Raw genomic sequence first — 16226 nt, forward strand, 5'->3', positions numbered from 1 at the left:
CAACATGGACTCCCTGGGGTGTAACCTGCTCTGTGGAGTTTCTGAAAATCTCAGAAAGTCTGAATTAGTGGCTTCAGTGTTACATAAGCAAATACAGAGATATATAATACTTAAATGAAAAGCTGAAACACAAGGTTATATGTAAACATACATCAAAGGTTTTTCAAGATGAACCACATTCCTTGTCGGCATGAAACGATGCACCTGTACAATATTTCCTTCCCTGAGAAGGACACACCTCTTGAATCCAAAACACTTGATCTATGATCTCAGGCCCTTACAGATCACTTCAGCTCTCATTTACAAAGCAGATCATGTCCAGGGTGGAGGTGTTCAGGGACACGAATCTTCGCTCTCTGCTGAGGGAGCTGCGTACAGACATTGCAATGGCTGTGGATGACCCTTTCCCTCTTATCTATGGTTTGGCCGACAAAAACATCATCACCGAGCAACTCCTGAAGGTAAGAAATGAGAAAACCTTTGGAAATCTGACATCAGTTTTATTTTATTTTATATTACAAGTAAGTATTATGCACCCATTAAACATGGAAAATATACCAAGGAAATCACATTTTTACAAAATTGGTAAACAACCATTTTTAAACATTCCCATGTTTTCCAAAATGAAATTAAGGTAAATCTAATTAAAGTGAAATAAATCTGAAGGAGCTGTTAATCTCCACAAAGTCTTGGACTGTCTACTTCTATTATGACATGCATTTTAAAGAACACGTCTACACATATCTCTTGTTTTCACAGGACACTCTGGAGAAGGAGGGTAGAGAAGGGATCCACAAGGCCATGTACTCCCTCCTGTCCTGGGTGTTGGAGCAGAGCAGATCCACCACCCAGGCCTTCTGGAGCAACTTATCCAAAGACTACAATCAGGACAGCTACCCCAAGCTGCAGACACTGCTCGCTAACCTACGCTCCAGTGTGTGACGCCCAAATTTGATCCAAATGTTTGTCTGTCTGCATGCAATACTCTTTCACCCTTCAGTGATTAGATATTCAGTTAACCCTCCCGTTGTCCTAGGGTCAAAATGACCCGCAGCTGTGTTCAACCAAGTTCTGTTTTATTTTTCTATTTTCTATTTTTATTTTTATAGGAGGCTGTGAGGGTGTCTTTAAAGAAACCCTCACAGCCTCCTTGTCACCAAAGATCCCCAAAGATATAAAAATAAAATAGAACTTGGTTGAACACAGCTGCGGGTCATTTTGACCCTAGGACAACGGGAGGGTTAAGTCGAGGTAGACAAACCAGCAACAGTCAATTAATTTAAATAAACTACATTTTTCAAACTGTAAATTTTGGTTTAAAGTAGAAACTGGCATTCCTCAGTCCTCATATATTTTTGCTCAAGTAATCTGTTTCTACAGTTCAACCGAGCAGTATTAAAACTTCACTGGCATCTGGTGGACAAAAGTAGAGCTTTCAGGACAGATTTAGTCACGTCAAAAGTTTCAACTTTAATGTGCCATATTGTTGCTGATTCTGTTTGACAGGAAAGGATGCTGCAGGTTCCAGAAGTGAAAACAAATCGTCTGGAGGCCACAAAACTCCTCACAGCAAGAAGAGGAGACACGAAGACAGAGGGACAAAATCCCAGCAGTCACAGTATCATACCAAGACAAGTGATCGAGCAGGTCATCTTCCATAATGCGTCTGCTCTGTGTCTGTCCTCCAACAGTATTACATCAGGCACTGTAGGACACTCTGAAAGAAGAGAAAAGAAAGAATCATGCAAATACATTTTTCCTCTTCCTTGTGTCCAATAAAAATTAACTTTAACAATTCCTTCACCAGATGATGCAACACTTACTTTAACAAGTTCCTGTTTTTTTTCTTTCAGTAAAAATCTGTCTTGTGATTTTCCTCCAGTGAACAAAGTGAAGTTATACAGAGTGAAGAGTGAAGCTTCAGCCCCGCAGCTGCCATCTGGAAACCGTAACTACAATGATCTCTAATAGAAAAAAATATATATAAACGAGGCTTTCATACTAAAGATCCATAAACAACCAAACTTTTACTCCAGGTGTGCAACTGGGTTTGTCCTCAGTCCAGAGTGGTGTCCCCCTGCCCTCCTTCTCTTCCTCTTCCTCGTTGGTCTCCTCCATGGATCCGCCCGGCAGACATGAAGCCAAAGAAAATATCCATATCAAGCAGGTGTACGGCTATGACGGTAAAGTGTAGGATTAATGTCTGACCTCTGACCTCTAAAACTGTCTTGCATCGTCGGTACATTATTTTCAAATTAAACAACATCAAATTAATGATGTAATATGGCTTGCCCCTCTGGTACATTTGACCAAAATCAAACCTGAAATGTGCCACAATTGTAACTTTTCTTTATGTCATCACTTTTGGAATTAACAGCATCCCCTCATTAAAAGCTCCTTTAAAAATGGACTGTCATTCAACAGGGTCCACCAGAAAGCCCATCAAAGTTGATGGGGAGTTTTACTCTTGTGGTCCGTCAGAGGAGACAAATTCAGCAAAGTCCATGTCTGCTTCTGCAAAGAGCACATTTCACCACCAGGGGGAGACAGCCACAAGCATGGTAACTATAGGTCATAGCAGCCACCCTTGACCAGTCACTGATGTGGATGTTTGTTTTTGTGTCTTATATGTGCAGTAAGTGTCTGTGTGTGCACAGATTCACTATAATGATGATGAGTGTGCGGTGTGTAAGGATGGAGGGGAGCTGATCTGCTGTGACGGATGTCCTCAAGCTTTTCATCTGGCCTGCCTTGACCCTCCACTTATATCCATACCAAGGTGAAGAGAAAAAGGTTTGGATGTATCTGTGTGCAATCGGAAAAGGAGTTTTTAATGTTACTTAATGATGTTATTTAATCTGCAGTGGCAGCTGGCAGTGTCAGTGGTGCTGTGGACACAGAGTGAAAAGAGAGAAAGCCCAACAACCTTTACAAGTAAGTTTCTAAAGCAAAATTATGACACAAGGAAGATCACAGAGATTGAAAACATTGAAAAAACATATGGTCATTTTTATACTGCTGTCCCCTCACCTCAACCGGTCGAGGCAGATGGCTGCCCGCCCCTGAGCCTGGTTCTGTTGGAGGTTCCTTCCTGTTAAAAGGGAGTTTTTTTCCTCCGAGCTACTCATGTGGGAATTGTTTCATTCTTTTGTATAATGCTGTAAAGTTCTGCTGTAAGGACTTTATCATTTTATGTGCACTGAAATAACTTTGTTTTTTTTAATTTAAATTGAATTAAATTAAATTGAATCCTTGCAAACAACAATCCAGACTTATTAGATTACTGTATAGCAATTGATTTATGTCAAAGGGGATAAACTATACAGACCTTCTCCCTCAAAAAAACCTTCTTATGTCCAGTAATTTTCATGTGTAAATGAAGGCTGATGTTTCTCCCCTCCTCCTCAGTCAGTTCATAGTCTCATCATTTTGTATTCAGGCACTCTCGTCCCAGACTCAGCTGACAACCACCGAACCAACTAACTCCATCACAGACGTCTCGTTCTACTCATCACTGTCATCCTCCCTCACAAGTGTCACAGAGTCTATGAATATGTCCAGTGGAAGAAACCAGGTGAAGAGTTGATGATGATTTAACTTCTCAGTCCCGGTCATCAATTCTAATGAAATGGCAGCTTTGTCCTCAGTTATTCTTTTTTTTAATTTTTATTTTTTTACTTCTTTTATATTTATACATCAAGGATACATGCACAAAACAGTCTTGTTTGCTGACTGTACAAGTTGTGTATCCAGTACTCAGGTGGAGAGCCGGTCAGTGTGAGGGAGGTGTGTGGTGTTTGTCACCTTGGAGGGGCAGACCTGACCCACTGCTTTCAGTGTTTGGAGCGTTTTCACGTTCACTGCCACTTCTCTAAGTAAGACAACCTTTTATTTATTCTTTCAACACTATAATACATCTCCTAGATGCACAATGAAACATTTTTAGTGAATATATTTCACACAAGCTCTGAAAAAAATCATCTGCATTGTGTAAGATACAAAGTCCTTTCTGGGAACTTGCTGTGGAATCCTGTTTATGTTGATATTGATCAACAGTATGCATTAAGGGTGTTTGCTAAAGTGATCTTTATCTGGCTAATGGTGGCTAATGGATTGCTAATGGACTCTTTCAGCTGGGTGTATCGTATAATGTTAAATGCAAATGACAAACAATGATTTTACAAAATGATGCGAGAGACACAGATGACAAATGTGCTATTTTATTTGTAAGTGAATTTTTGCCAAAAAAAACAGCCACATGTTCTGTTTCTTTAAAAGGTTACTGGAAGCACATTTTACATGAAGCCATGTGCCGACTAAACACTTTAGTCTTCCAGCTGAGAGGATTTGAGCTTCTCCCTCCGTAATCTTCTCAAGTGTTGGAAATTACATATCGATTGACAGAAACATTATACGCCACAAAAAACTGTCTGACTCACCCAGAGTGCTTGTGTGTTTCCAAGAGGGAGGTCCATCTGCGTGTCCTGCTCCAGGCCGTGGGACAGCTCTGCAGAGAAAGAGGCTGAAAGCAGAGGCACACAGGTGTGTCTGCACAAAAACAACAACTTTGAATTGTCTTGAGTCGTACAGAGAATATACAATCTTAATTATGATAGAGTGTACTGTGTGTAATCTCTTCTATGTGTGTGTGTGTGTGTGTGTGTGTGTGTGTGTGTGTGTGTGTGTGTGTGTGTGTGTGTGTGTGTGTGTGTGTGTGTGTGTGTGTGTGTGTGTGTGTGTGTGTGTGTGTGTGTGTGTGTGTGTGTGTGTGTGTGTGTGTGTGTATGCGTGTGTGTCTTCAGCTCACACCAGTGGTTCAAAACACACCCGTTCACGATCCAAGTGCCTCCGTCTCTGAGCCCATCCTCCACAAAGATGAACTGGACTCCATCCTGGGAGACGTGAGTGGAGCTCAGTTACATGTCGATACCACAGATGTAGTCGTGATGTGAACGTAACAATGCATGTCAGACACAAGATGGCTGCTACTCTTAACACACAGACTCAGAATGAGTTGTCACGGTAAACATGCAGCCATGAGGACAAAACAATAAGTGAGGAATATGTTGTGGTGCTGTTTGTGTGGGAGTCTCTGCTGTACTAAAGTGGATTCTAATTTTTACTTTGGGTGAAATAATGTGTATGGTTTATGTCCAATAATAACTCAATTTCAGTTTTGATAAACTATTAACTGGGTAGACATTTTTTAAGAATTATAAATAACAGATTGATTGATTAGAAGATTTTCAGGACCTTACATTTGCTTTATCTTTTCTCCCTGTCAATCTTGCTCAAATACACACCTTCACATACATTATATTTCCAGGGAGATTGTGAATGTGCTGAAGATATCTACTTCATCACTACTGTGTGACCTTGGCAAAGACCACACCACACAATATCATACACATGGTTTTCAATGTGATTTAACCAGGATATGTGTGTGTAACGGTCGATCCTGCTGTGTTTTTGTTCTGCTCTTTCTGTCGCAGCAGAGCTCCATTGATGGCATCTTGCAGTGGGCTTTTCACAACATCTCTCGGCCTCTTCCAGACTCTCAGGGGATGCTACCAGTGAAAGACGATCAGGGAAGCAGTATTGTAAATCACTGCTGATGAAATGAACTCATGGCTACTTAAAAGGGGCCGACTAAACACACAGTGAAGGTTATTTGCTGACTTTTTAACATTTTTCACAAGTTAAGAAAAACTTTTGCCTCTTTTCAAACTACAGATTACAAACAATGAGTCATAAGGAGGTTGTTGCACAAATAGCTACAGTTGGATTGGACTTGGAGTTGGAATCTGTGAATCTGAACAGAGGCATTACATTGACTGCCTCTCCTATTTTCTTGTTGCTTGTTGCAACACATTAGAGGAGATCACTGTTGCAGCACACACTCTCATCAGTTCCAAATCAAAACAACTGTTTTTGAGTGTCCCTGTTGCCATGTCAATGCATGGCTGTATTAACCTGTTACATGGCCCTGCACAACAAATTTGCACTTGTGCCCCTCTTAACAGTTCACTCACTATCCTCTGTGCATTATGCATGTACTCTGTCACCTCCAGGATTCCATTAAGTCCAGTGCAACCCGCACTTGTATGCTGCAGTAATACTTTGTGGTAGATTGTGGACATTTTACTAAACACAACTTTATTTAAAAGAATATGCATCATGCTATGTATAAACTACAGCAAAAAAAAAATCATAATTTTGACATTGGGTCTTTTATAAGAGATAGCTGAAAAATCATGTTATAATGCAGCAAAATCTTTAGTCGCTGCTGTATTTAATTGGTGCAAATTTGGAGATAATGAATTCACTACAAACGGTCAGCCTGAGGCTTTTGAGATTTAAAAAAAATGCTTGCTCTAATGCTTTTTAGTTATCTGTCCTCTTCTATCTTCTCTTTAACCCATTTTATTAGAGAAGACTTTCTAATTATCTGTGTAGCATCATGGCCAAGCAGGAACAACTGTGTAGGGGTCAGCACTGATGGGGAGAGCGCAGGCAGAGGGCCATGGACATCTCTGCTCAGACCAGACTAGGCCTGACAAACAGAAATGCAAATATATAACATTTGTAAACTTTGTTTTACTGTGTTACTGTGTGTAGTGTATTTTAATATACTTTCATGATTTAACTGCGTTTTTATGACTTTATACCCTCAGGGAAAGCAGTGAGGATGGAAGATTGATTCCATGTCAGGACATAGTTTTCCTGCAATCACACCTGAGACACACTGATGTTAGAAAACACTCAAAACCTACAACAAACACATGCACATATGTACAGTCGTAAAAGACAGAGAGAGACAATGCGAACTTCCATGAGAGTCATATTCTCTCTCTCTGTTTGGATCTGGAGAAGAATTCACATTCTCACATTAGACCAGATGGTTTCAATACAATGAGGTATGCTCACTAAGAAATGCCTCTGTTTAACAGGAATTCCTTGAGGACTATATGACTTAGATGAGGAATGTTGTTTTTGTCATGCGATTCATGAGTTTTAGCATGACTGCCAGAGGGATGGAGCCCGGCCAGGCAGTGCACAGATTTTTCTCCCCTTGGTATTCGGTTACCATGGCTCCCAGGTCCTACAGGCCCAAAACAGAGGATGGGAAACATGCTCTTTGCAGTGTGTGTGTGTGTGTGTGTGTGTGTGTGTGTGTGTGTGTGTGTGTGTGTGTGTGTGTGTGTGTGTGTGTGTGTATCTGTGCATGTTCATATCTGTTTCTTCACCAGTCCACTTTCTAAATGGTTCATGAAACATCATGCTCTAGAGGGCTCTGTGACCTTGAAGGGAAGGCAGCATCACTGACACAACATGAGAAAAACTGTAAGCGGAGCAACAAAAAATATTTAATTCAATTAGAAAAATAGAACATAAATTAGCCTCCAAGTGAGTGTAAATAGCAGTAACTTAGCACCACTGCAGGTTGCCTGTTTTAATTCATTCCCAAATTGCATTCTTGAATCATTTTCTCATTTTCAAATTCATATAGCCTAATCTGAGAGTAATATTTTGAAAAAACAATCATCTTGCATTGTTGTGTTTTTACTTTGCAGACTTCAATCATGAGTCCTCCTTTAGTATCACACAGTTTTCTCTAGTTATACCACATGAAGAAGCACATGGAAAAACTGATAAAACACCACGAGAACGCCCTGCTTAAAAGAAGAAAAAAATCAAAATGCAAACACTTTCTCACCTGCAGGTGGCGCCACCTGAGACAGACGCAGTTATGCGCTGTGTTCAGGATTTCACTGAACCATGAGTCTCAAGTAACCATTGCAGGATCATAAGAGGAAGTATTTCCTCCCACTAATCACTCTTTGTGCTTGTAGAGAGGTGGAAATCTCCGAGATTTTATCAGAGTAAAAGACAACAACTCCCCACAGTAGCAAATAAATTACATGAAGAACATGAACGGAGCAGTTTTAAAGTATTACAGATGGAAATGCTGAACTGTTGACTCCACTACATTTATTTTACAGCTGTGTCTATTGGTTATTTATAATATCAATATTTCTTATACAAAGTATATGATCAGCTTATGAAACATGATGTATCAGATATAAAGTAAGATTAACATGAACTCAACCAGATGCAACATTAAAATTCTGTTTACATATGAATGCATCAGTTATAGTAATCAAATAATGTAGGCTACTCTCTGACATTTACCTTTCTTCTGAGTCTATTTTGCTGCTAATGCTCATGTACGACCAAGTCAAAATATGAATGTAAGACCTTTGTCGGTAACAGAGGGAATTTTTTGAAGCAAAAGATCCTGCTTCTTCTTCCACCACTGAAACAGACCGTGCCTTTGTCATGACTCTTTCTATTTCAAGAATTTTCTCAATATGAGATGAGTAAAGTTTATTTATAACTGTTTTTCTGTGCAGGGCTGCATCTGACAGAACTTTAAAACCCATGTTTCAAAATAAAATATAATATTGAGCAGTAGTTGTAGCGGAACAATATGGAGTTATAAAACATCTTTTAATCTTAATAAATACACCGTTTTTAGTGGTATGAATATGCAAAGAGTTCAGAATTTTCTATAAAATCACCAAGACATTTGGCCTGTTCTTCGCATTATATGGAGTTGAATGCCTGATTCTGGCTCTTCACCTCTCAGCTATCGCCTCTCCAGTCTCACGTACCTTTATTTTCAGCCACACTGCATTCTTACTTGATGTCTAATAAAGCAGAAAGGGTCACAAAGGTTATCAAGAGTATTAGTAGTGTGTTGTTTAAGGCTTGAGTCATGGCTTTACTTTTGTCTAATGCTTCTTAAAAGCCTCAAACAACTGATTTTGTGTTGTAGTTTATGAAGAAGACCAACAAATACATTCAACATTAGTCAAAATCCACAGTGTAAATTTCTCACTGCTCCATCAGGCTAATAAGTAAAAACTTAAAAATACAGAGACTGAGTGATTCTCAAATATTTCACGTTAGGGAAGTGAGTGAGCAAACAAAAATAATAGTAAGACACTTATCCACACCCATTTTTGTGTGTCAGTCAGTGTGAAGTAACTAGGTTAAATTCCTCAAACACACACACACATCCGGTTAAGACTGTTGGTTACAGGCCTGGAATTCTTTGGAAAAATTTGATGAAATTCCCACGCTTTGGGGATCCTCTCCTCTAGTTTTTTTTTGGCATCTTAAAACTGTGGGCAGATTTCCAGTGTGTGTTCCTGCTGGGCTACCGCTGGTCTGGTCTAAAGAGGTAAAGCCTGTGCGACTTCCAGGCAGGACCCTTTGCTTTTTGTTCATACTATTGTTGTGGGCAGGAAATTGCCTGCGAGGGGCCCTGCACAGTCTTGGCACGAAGACTCACAGCAGAAAGTGTTACTCCTTTGAGCTGCACATTTGTGATTTTGTGCCACTCACAGAAACGTTTTAACCAAACTAATAAGTAATGGTTTGATGATATTATCAAATGATATCAAATTTTGCTAACTGCGATTATCTGTTGTTTTTAGTAACAACATGTTCTGCTGAATGACATGGGTGTACTTGTTTCATTCTTTTGTCACTTTATCTTTTGATACTGCAAATATTGACCTCACTACAGGCATTTTGTTTACAGTTGCCAGAGCTCACTGACCTTAATTTGTATGGATTTTTGGGGCTGCTACTGTGCTGGCTATTTAGTGATTTCCTCCCATGTTATAATTGTGGTGGTTGTGTGGCTGTTCTTCGATTTAAATTTCATCAAATGAAGGCAGTTAATAAAGAGTGCAAACAGATTTTGATGTGTAAAATAGGCGGAGTTCCCTTTTAAGTATTTCAGTGTCATACTACTTTATACTTCCTCTCCACTACACTGCTGTATGTAATATCGTTTTTACTCCAGTACATTTATCAAACAGATAAAAAAAATAGAAATTACTGATTAAGCTGTCCAACAGGAAAGTAATTAAAATACCTTTATCTCAACTAGCTATGAGCTTAAAATGCTATTTACACTTGTTTCATATACAATAATGGGCATCTACAACTGTATATAACAAACAAGACATCAAGAGGAGACAATTAAAAGAACATTATTAAATTAATTAAACACTCCACATGGCACCACATGCAGCCACATGGAATTTACTATGTGATATATAAACATTATAAACTTTCTGAAAGTCTCTTTCATTAGAGTAAATATTATTGTTTTTCTGTAACCTCTGTTTCTGTTTGATTTAGTGCGATGATTCAGTGCCAAAGTTCCTGAGTTACGTAACAAATGACCTGCAGTCAATAAGGTCTGAGATCTTATTTGTGTTTGTGATCTCACTGAATCAGAACAAACTGTGAACAAACACACTGCTAAAACACTCTCTGTCACACACAAACACACACCACCAACAACACTGCTGTGTCACATTCCAATTCTACCAGGATACATTTGCTCTTTTAGTAAAAAGTCAAAGTCACTTTTCCTCCCTGGTTTTGAATGAGTTGTAACCTGATAGTAGCCTTCTGTCAAATACAATGGTTGCGTTATTTTTTTTTTCCTCCAATGAATCAATGCCCATTCTTTTTCACCATGCAGCCAAGAACCAACATGCTGAGTAACTACAACACAACAAGATTAAACTGACGAGACAGCGGCTCCTCACCATCTAGCTATTTGTCTAGACATCTCACTAATTTGAGGTGGTTTACAGCAATTTATTAAAACTTGTCACTGTCTGTGGCTATGTTTCTGTCCTTCTTGCTCTGTTTAGAGTAGTATGGTCAGCTCTGAAAACTTCTAAAACTCTGGTTAGGGAGAGGAAAACTTCTCTAACTGTCGCTGTGTCCCCTGAGGAGGCCAGATAATGATATGCTGGCAGGGGAGATTGCATGTTGCCATCGGTCTGGAACTGTAAACACAGCGGAGAAGGCTCGTTAGGACATTCCAGAAAAGTCCTCAACTGAGGATTCTTGGAAGAGCTCGGGTGTTTGCATTCTTGCTTTGGGACAGCAGCGCTAACAGGGTCTCCTGTGATCACTGCCCTCTCCTCAGTGAGAATTTTATGAGTGGAAATAAAGGCTAGCAGATGCTGGACATTCCTCTGCATACTGTGAACTGACCATTAGTGACACATGCAGGAATAATTTCTGCCCTGTAGATATTTGGCCATATTTTTTCATTTTAAAATCAGATTTGATTGTATAACTTTGTAGTGTGATATATTGAGACTGTAAAGTTTCTTCAGACCTGCAATAACAAAGTTTTTGGCCATCTGTGGGAGCAGAAACAAGTCGTGAACATAACACTGACAATACTACCAAAAGTGAACAGTTGTTAATTACACATCCAAAAGTTATGGAGTGACATATTTAAAGTTGTACTTTTATCCACCAACGATGTCCAAGATTCACTCAATGGCGTATGGGGATATCTTGTTCTTTAGTGGGGGAGAACAATATTCTGAGAGAACCGAAACACTAAAGTCATTGGCTGGACCGGGAAGCAATGAACTGAAACTCGCAATGAACTGAAACTCGCGATGAAGCAAATACTGATTATAATTCTCTGTAGATTCATGTCTATGAGCTGCCACTTTTACACTGTCACATTGTTTTCAGTTTTCATTTGATGCACTTACAGCAAAAAAAAAACATTAGAGCATTTCTTTAAGTGGCCAGCAGCAAAGTGATATATTGTATAACATATTTCCAAACATTATACCAGAAGCTACCAGACCAAGTGAACCGAGAAACTGAAGTGTTCTGAGAAAACATTTCATTGTATGTAAGAATATGTTATTTCTTCTCTCAAAAGTTAATTTAGCTGCATTTATTGTCAGTGCATCAAAACACTGTGGGCTTGATTTACTTCGATCTCAAATAAAGTGTGTTAAATTGCGTGTTTTTTTCCAAAAGTTTGCACATTTATTTTGCACCCGTTTTGCGGGTGATTTACTAAGAGTATTTGCGTCACTGATATCAGGTGCAAATCTCTATTTAAATGAGGGGTTTGCGTGTGTTAAAGTGATTCCAGCTATGGAAAAGAGACCTTCTAACAAACACTGAGCAGCAGGTGCAGCTCTGTCTGTGACGGACAGGTGAATTAGTCTCGTTCAGTGCCTCGCGAGTGCTCGTGAACCTTATGTACCCGTGAATTCTGCGGGACACATTCAGGACCCGGGAAAGCACACCTGAATAACGGGATTGGGTGGGATATCCACGCAGCGATACACTGGAATGACCCAGAGGCAAGGAAATGCTGATTCACAATACGTTTTTTTAATTGCTGGTATTGCGTGGCTCATCCTTGTTGTTGGCTGTAAATCACCATTCAGTTCATTCATCGCTGACAAACGATGTCTATATTGACGATATTATTTTTCCTCTGACATATCAGACATGTTTAAACGGGTGTAAAACCACGTTCTCTACGTATTCTTTAGTTTCCTGCGCCTCCTTCTCACCACAATAATAAGAGCAGCCATCTCTCCAGATTTGCGCACCTGATTAATACGTGTCTTTTAGTCGTACTAAAATACACACTAATCACTTCTCCTGTATTTACTTTCAGGTTTAGTAAATATCATGGCGGGTGCTAAATGTATGTATTTGCATTTCCCCTCCCAGTATTTTGCACGTTCGCGTAGAAACCCCCAATATTACATATGCATTCAGGCAAAATGGACAATTGTGTTAAATTGCTCATTTGAAAGACGCAATCTTCACTGTATGTAGTTAATAGATCAGCTTGGACATTTTTTTTGCGGGTGATGTGAAGTTTGCACGTGATTTTACACAAAGTTTGCAAGAAGCTTGTGAACATAGTGAAGCATTTACCTCCTAAAAGTCAGGGATTTAGCTCAGGGATAGGTGGAGACCAAAACTGAGCAAAAATAAGAGAGTGATTATTAAACTTCAATTTGTGGGATTGCAGAAAATATGACTCCAAATGACAGATAATGATTTTAACGGTTTACAACTGTTCACTATAATGACTAATACGGTAGTGTTACATCTCACTGAGCTGCCCCCATCTGGACAAAAAATAAATCATATTGCTCTAAATCCTCAAGCACTCTTTGTTGTAAAATCCTGTAATAAAAAGCTCATCTAGTGAACTTGACAGTGAAAAAACGAAATAAACAGATTACCAATGTCAGAATTTGGGTCATTGTCTAATTTTGTAGCTCTAAATTGTAATTATAGACATTAGCTGTCACATCTCTGTGTCAGGATGACTTATACGGTCCACCCATTCCTCCAAAACCCATTCCATTTGTTGATATAACATCATCTCAGCACTAAGATGACCTCAGAGTCATATGGTGCATTTGAAAACTCTGTAATGTTTGGATAAATTAAAGGATTTGTTCCAAATAAAGTTAAGCGATAAGCGACGCTGTGTTGCTATGTGCGACATGTGGAGCATTTTAAGAAGCAGATGAGATAACACTGAAACTCAAGTGTTATTTACAGTTACAGATAACCAGTTAATACACTTGTTGGTCAATCTTACAGCAAAGTGATCAATAGGTTTAGTCACAAAAAATGTGTCTATTTTTTAATCTTGATGAGACTGTAAGGATGTGGACATTTGTCTTAGTCTGCCAGTAGTTTTAAGACATAACATGAGTGAAGGTTAAAAGTAAGTTTCTGGTCAAATAATTGAACAAAATCCCAGCAGATCAGTGACAGGCATTATAAACATGTAGATAGTCCAAACCAATGTAATGACATTCAGTCAACATCACAAACATGTAACTGTTTTCCAAAAACATTAACTGCCCAGTAAAGACACAACAGATCTGCTGACTGCTTTATTTATCTGGGTCAATGCACAATATAACTTTTCATTAACTTCAAAGAAATTCAAATAATTTTTTTCCCTCTAATTTCATGACCGTTTAGATCATTCGCAGAATAGATATTTTGCCCCTGGCTTCTCTCAGCAGCCTTAAAAATAGACCAGCTGTGTAAAATAAGACAATGACCGTCTTTTAGTTAACACAATACGGCCTTTGTGTGTCAGCAGACACATCCAAGCCTTGAGTTGCCACCATTAACATATCTCAAAGCTGAGTCATCGTCAATTACTGGTAGGAGCACAAAAGTTGGAAGTCATCTGTAATATGATGGATTTTTTTCAGTTGACACTTTTATATATTGTTTGATTTGCACAATAGGCTTAAACCAAACTGAGCAGACAAACAAGCTGCCACAGAGGGAGTAAACTATTCGAAAAAAAATCCTTACAGTATGTGTTAATGTTAAAGGTTCCCTCTGAGGACAATAGCTGCTGCCTGATCTTGGTAGAAATGTAAAAGTCCCAGTTTTTTAAAGGGCTAGGCCAAACAACTTCAGAGGTATATGTTTTTTAATTGACATAATTAGCAGAAAACAAACTATGTTCCAGTCCCAGTGGTATCAAGCTATGCACTTAATTTAGGTTTCATGTGAGGAACTACTTTCTACAAAAGAAATATGGGTTTCATGTAACTCCCCCTGTTTCCGAAAAGACACATTGCTGTACTGTTGAGAGTTTTTCAAATAGTTTTTTGAATCATTAAAGCAGCACAAAGTAATTTTTATTTGCTGCTTTCATTTACTTTGTTTTTTAGGGTTGATAGCTGTGAGGCTAATATCTCAAAAGTTCAGCACAGAAAACTATCTACACAGTTTGATACCAGAATGGGTAAGTAACATAAGATGTCTTTTTGTAACTTTTGGTGAACTGACCCTTTAAAATATCCTTTGTCCTATAGTAAACAATAGGATAATATTTAATCGGGTATTTATTACAAATCATTTATTCAAAAGTTTTTAAAAGGCAAAACAAACAAACAAACAAAAAAAGAAATAAATTAAGATCAGGTGAAAACAAGATGGGTGGAAAGTAATACAAAATTGAAATATAAATGTAATGTAGTGAACAACAAAAAGAGAAAACAAAGAATGCAAAATTCTAAATATAAGTGTCTGGAAGGTATCCAGAAAGTGTACAGAGCTGGTGGAATGTGTAATATTACCCAATAACAATAGGGTGTTGCACAATACTACTGAATAATACAATAATGATGACAGCTGAAGGAGTGTGAAGAGCATGTTAACAGACATAATATAGATGTAGTTCAGTGTCTATTGATAATGCTACACCTACAGATTGAATGGAAACATCCTGATCCTTAAAAACATGAAACTTCTGAATTGTCGTATAGACTTGTACATGTATATGTAGGGAATTTAGCTTCTGGGCCTGAAAAATGAGGCTGATGCAAAAATGCCTTAAACTGCAATACCAACAAGCGCCGCTAGGGGTTGGTTACAAAAAACCTCCAGCTCCATAGACTCCCATTCAACTTCTCTCATGAAATACTAAGTCAATCATTTTTTTCCATAAGTTGTTATGGTTTTGCTAGCTAAAGTCATTCCTTATTATTTGTTTTCTGGCAGTCAATCTGAAAATGATTCCATCATTAATTAGAAAATAAACCTCAAAAAGCAGTGTTTTTGGGTTTGTGTCTGTTTTATTGACAGGTCTGTGGTGCAGTCAAATTACTGAAATTGATGGGCAGGATGTAGTATTGTTGGGTTTCCAATTAGATTGAGTCAGATCCACCTTTTGGTCCCTCCCAGCTTGTCTAAATATGGTCACTTCTGGCTCTATTTAGCTGTATTTATTTATTATTATTTGATCTTATTTGTTTTTGTGTATATAGTCTGCGTGTGTGTGTATTTATTCATTGCTGTTATTTCTTTCTAAAATAATTATTTTTTTACCTATCTTATTTTATGTATACGTATTTGTAAATTCTTTCATATTGTGTACACCTTTTTTGTGTTTCTATGCTGCTGTGACGACAAAATTTATCCACTGTGGGATTAATAAAGTCTAAATCTAATCTAATCTAATCTAATTCGTTCCAAACTAGCAAAATGGCAACAGCCAATATCCTTACTCAAGGCTTCATAACGGCTGTTTACGAACCAATGTTTGACATCACTGTACGTTGGCACTTGGTTGTACATCGAGATATGTGTAAATGATGTATAAATAAAGTTAGAATACATGCCCTCCCGTGATACTGTAAACTACAGTAGACAACCAGATGTACTCTTTCTCCTTAATTTACAGTTCAAATAAAGCTTCAACAAATTCCCATCCTTCTGTCACATCCCATCACTCTCCAGGCTGCTAAGTCCATCACCTACCTGCTGTCACTCTCTCCTCTCACCCCTCCCTGAACCCACTCACACCC

The 16226-nt window shown here is 38.5% G+C and overlaps 2 protein-coding genes across 2 annotated transcripts in view; one reads left to right on the plus strand and one right to left on the minus strand.

Annotated features, from left to right (window-relative positions):
• ppp1r7 (protein phosphatase 1, regulatory (inhibitor) subunit 7) overlaps positions 1–16226 on the minus strand; it is a 109919-nt gene that overhangs the window by 91443 nt on the left and 2250 nt on the right. The window lies entirely within an intron of this gene.
• Positions 315–5624, plus strand: aire (autoimmune regulator). Its single transcript, XM_069687563.1, has 12 exons — positions 315–461; positions 760–936; positions 1507–1690; positions 1883–1948; positions 2061–2183; positions 2425–2561; positions 2658–2779; positions 2865–2934; positions 3754–3875; positions 4464–4542; positions 4803–4901; positions 5496–5624. Exons 1-12 carry the CDS (start codon positions 315–317, stop codon positions 5613–5615), a joined length of 1446 nt encoding a protein of 481 aa, XP_069543664.1. The 3' UTR covers positions 5616–5624.

This window comes from Brachyistius frenatus, unplaced genomic scaffold (genome assembly GCF_029030835.1).
Source record: "Brachyistius frenatus isolate BFR_SWC_R1_liver_20210118 unplaced genomic scaffold, ASM2903083v1 Contig_475, whole genome shotgun sequence".
In the NCBI taxonomy this organism is placed as follows: Eukaryota; Metazoa; Chordata; class Actinopteri; family Embiotocidae; genus Brachyistius; species Brachyistius frenatus.

What these genes read in the sequence shown, in the direction of transcription:
- aire (XM_069687563.1), top strand. Translation starts at nt 315, where the DNA reads ATGTCCAGGGTGGAGGTGTTCAGGGACACGAATCTTCGCTCTCTGCTG. An exon ending in GTTCACTGCCACTTCTCTAA is followed by an intron (nt 3,876 to 4,463) that starts GTAAGACAACCT and finishes TGTGTTTCCAAG; the next exon opens with AGGGAGGTCCATCTGCGTGT. An exon ending in CTGAAAGCAGAGGCACACAG is followed by an intron (nt 4,543 to 4,802) that starts GTGTGTCTGCAC and finishes GTGTGTCTTCAG; the next exon opens with CTCACACCAGTGGTTCAAAA.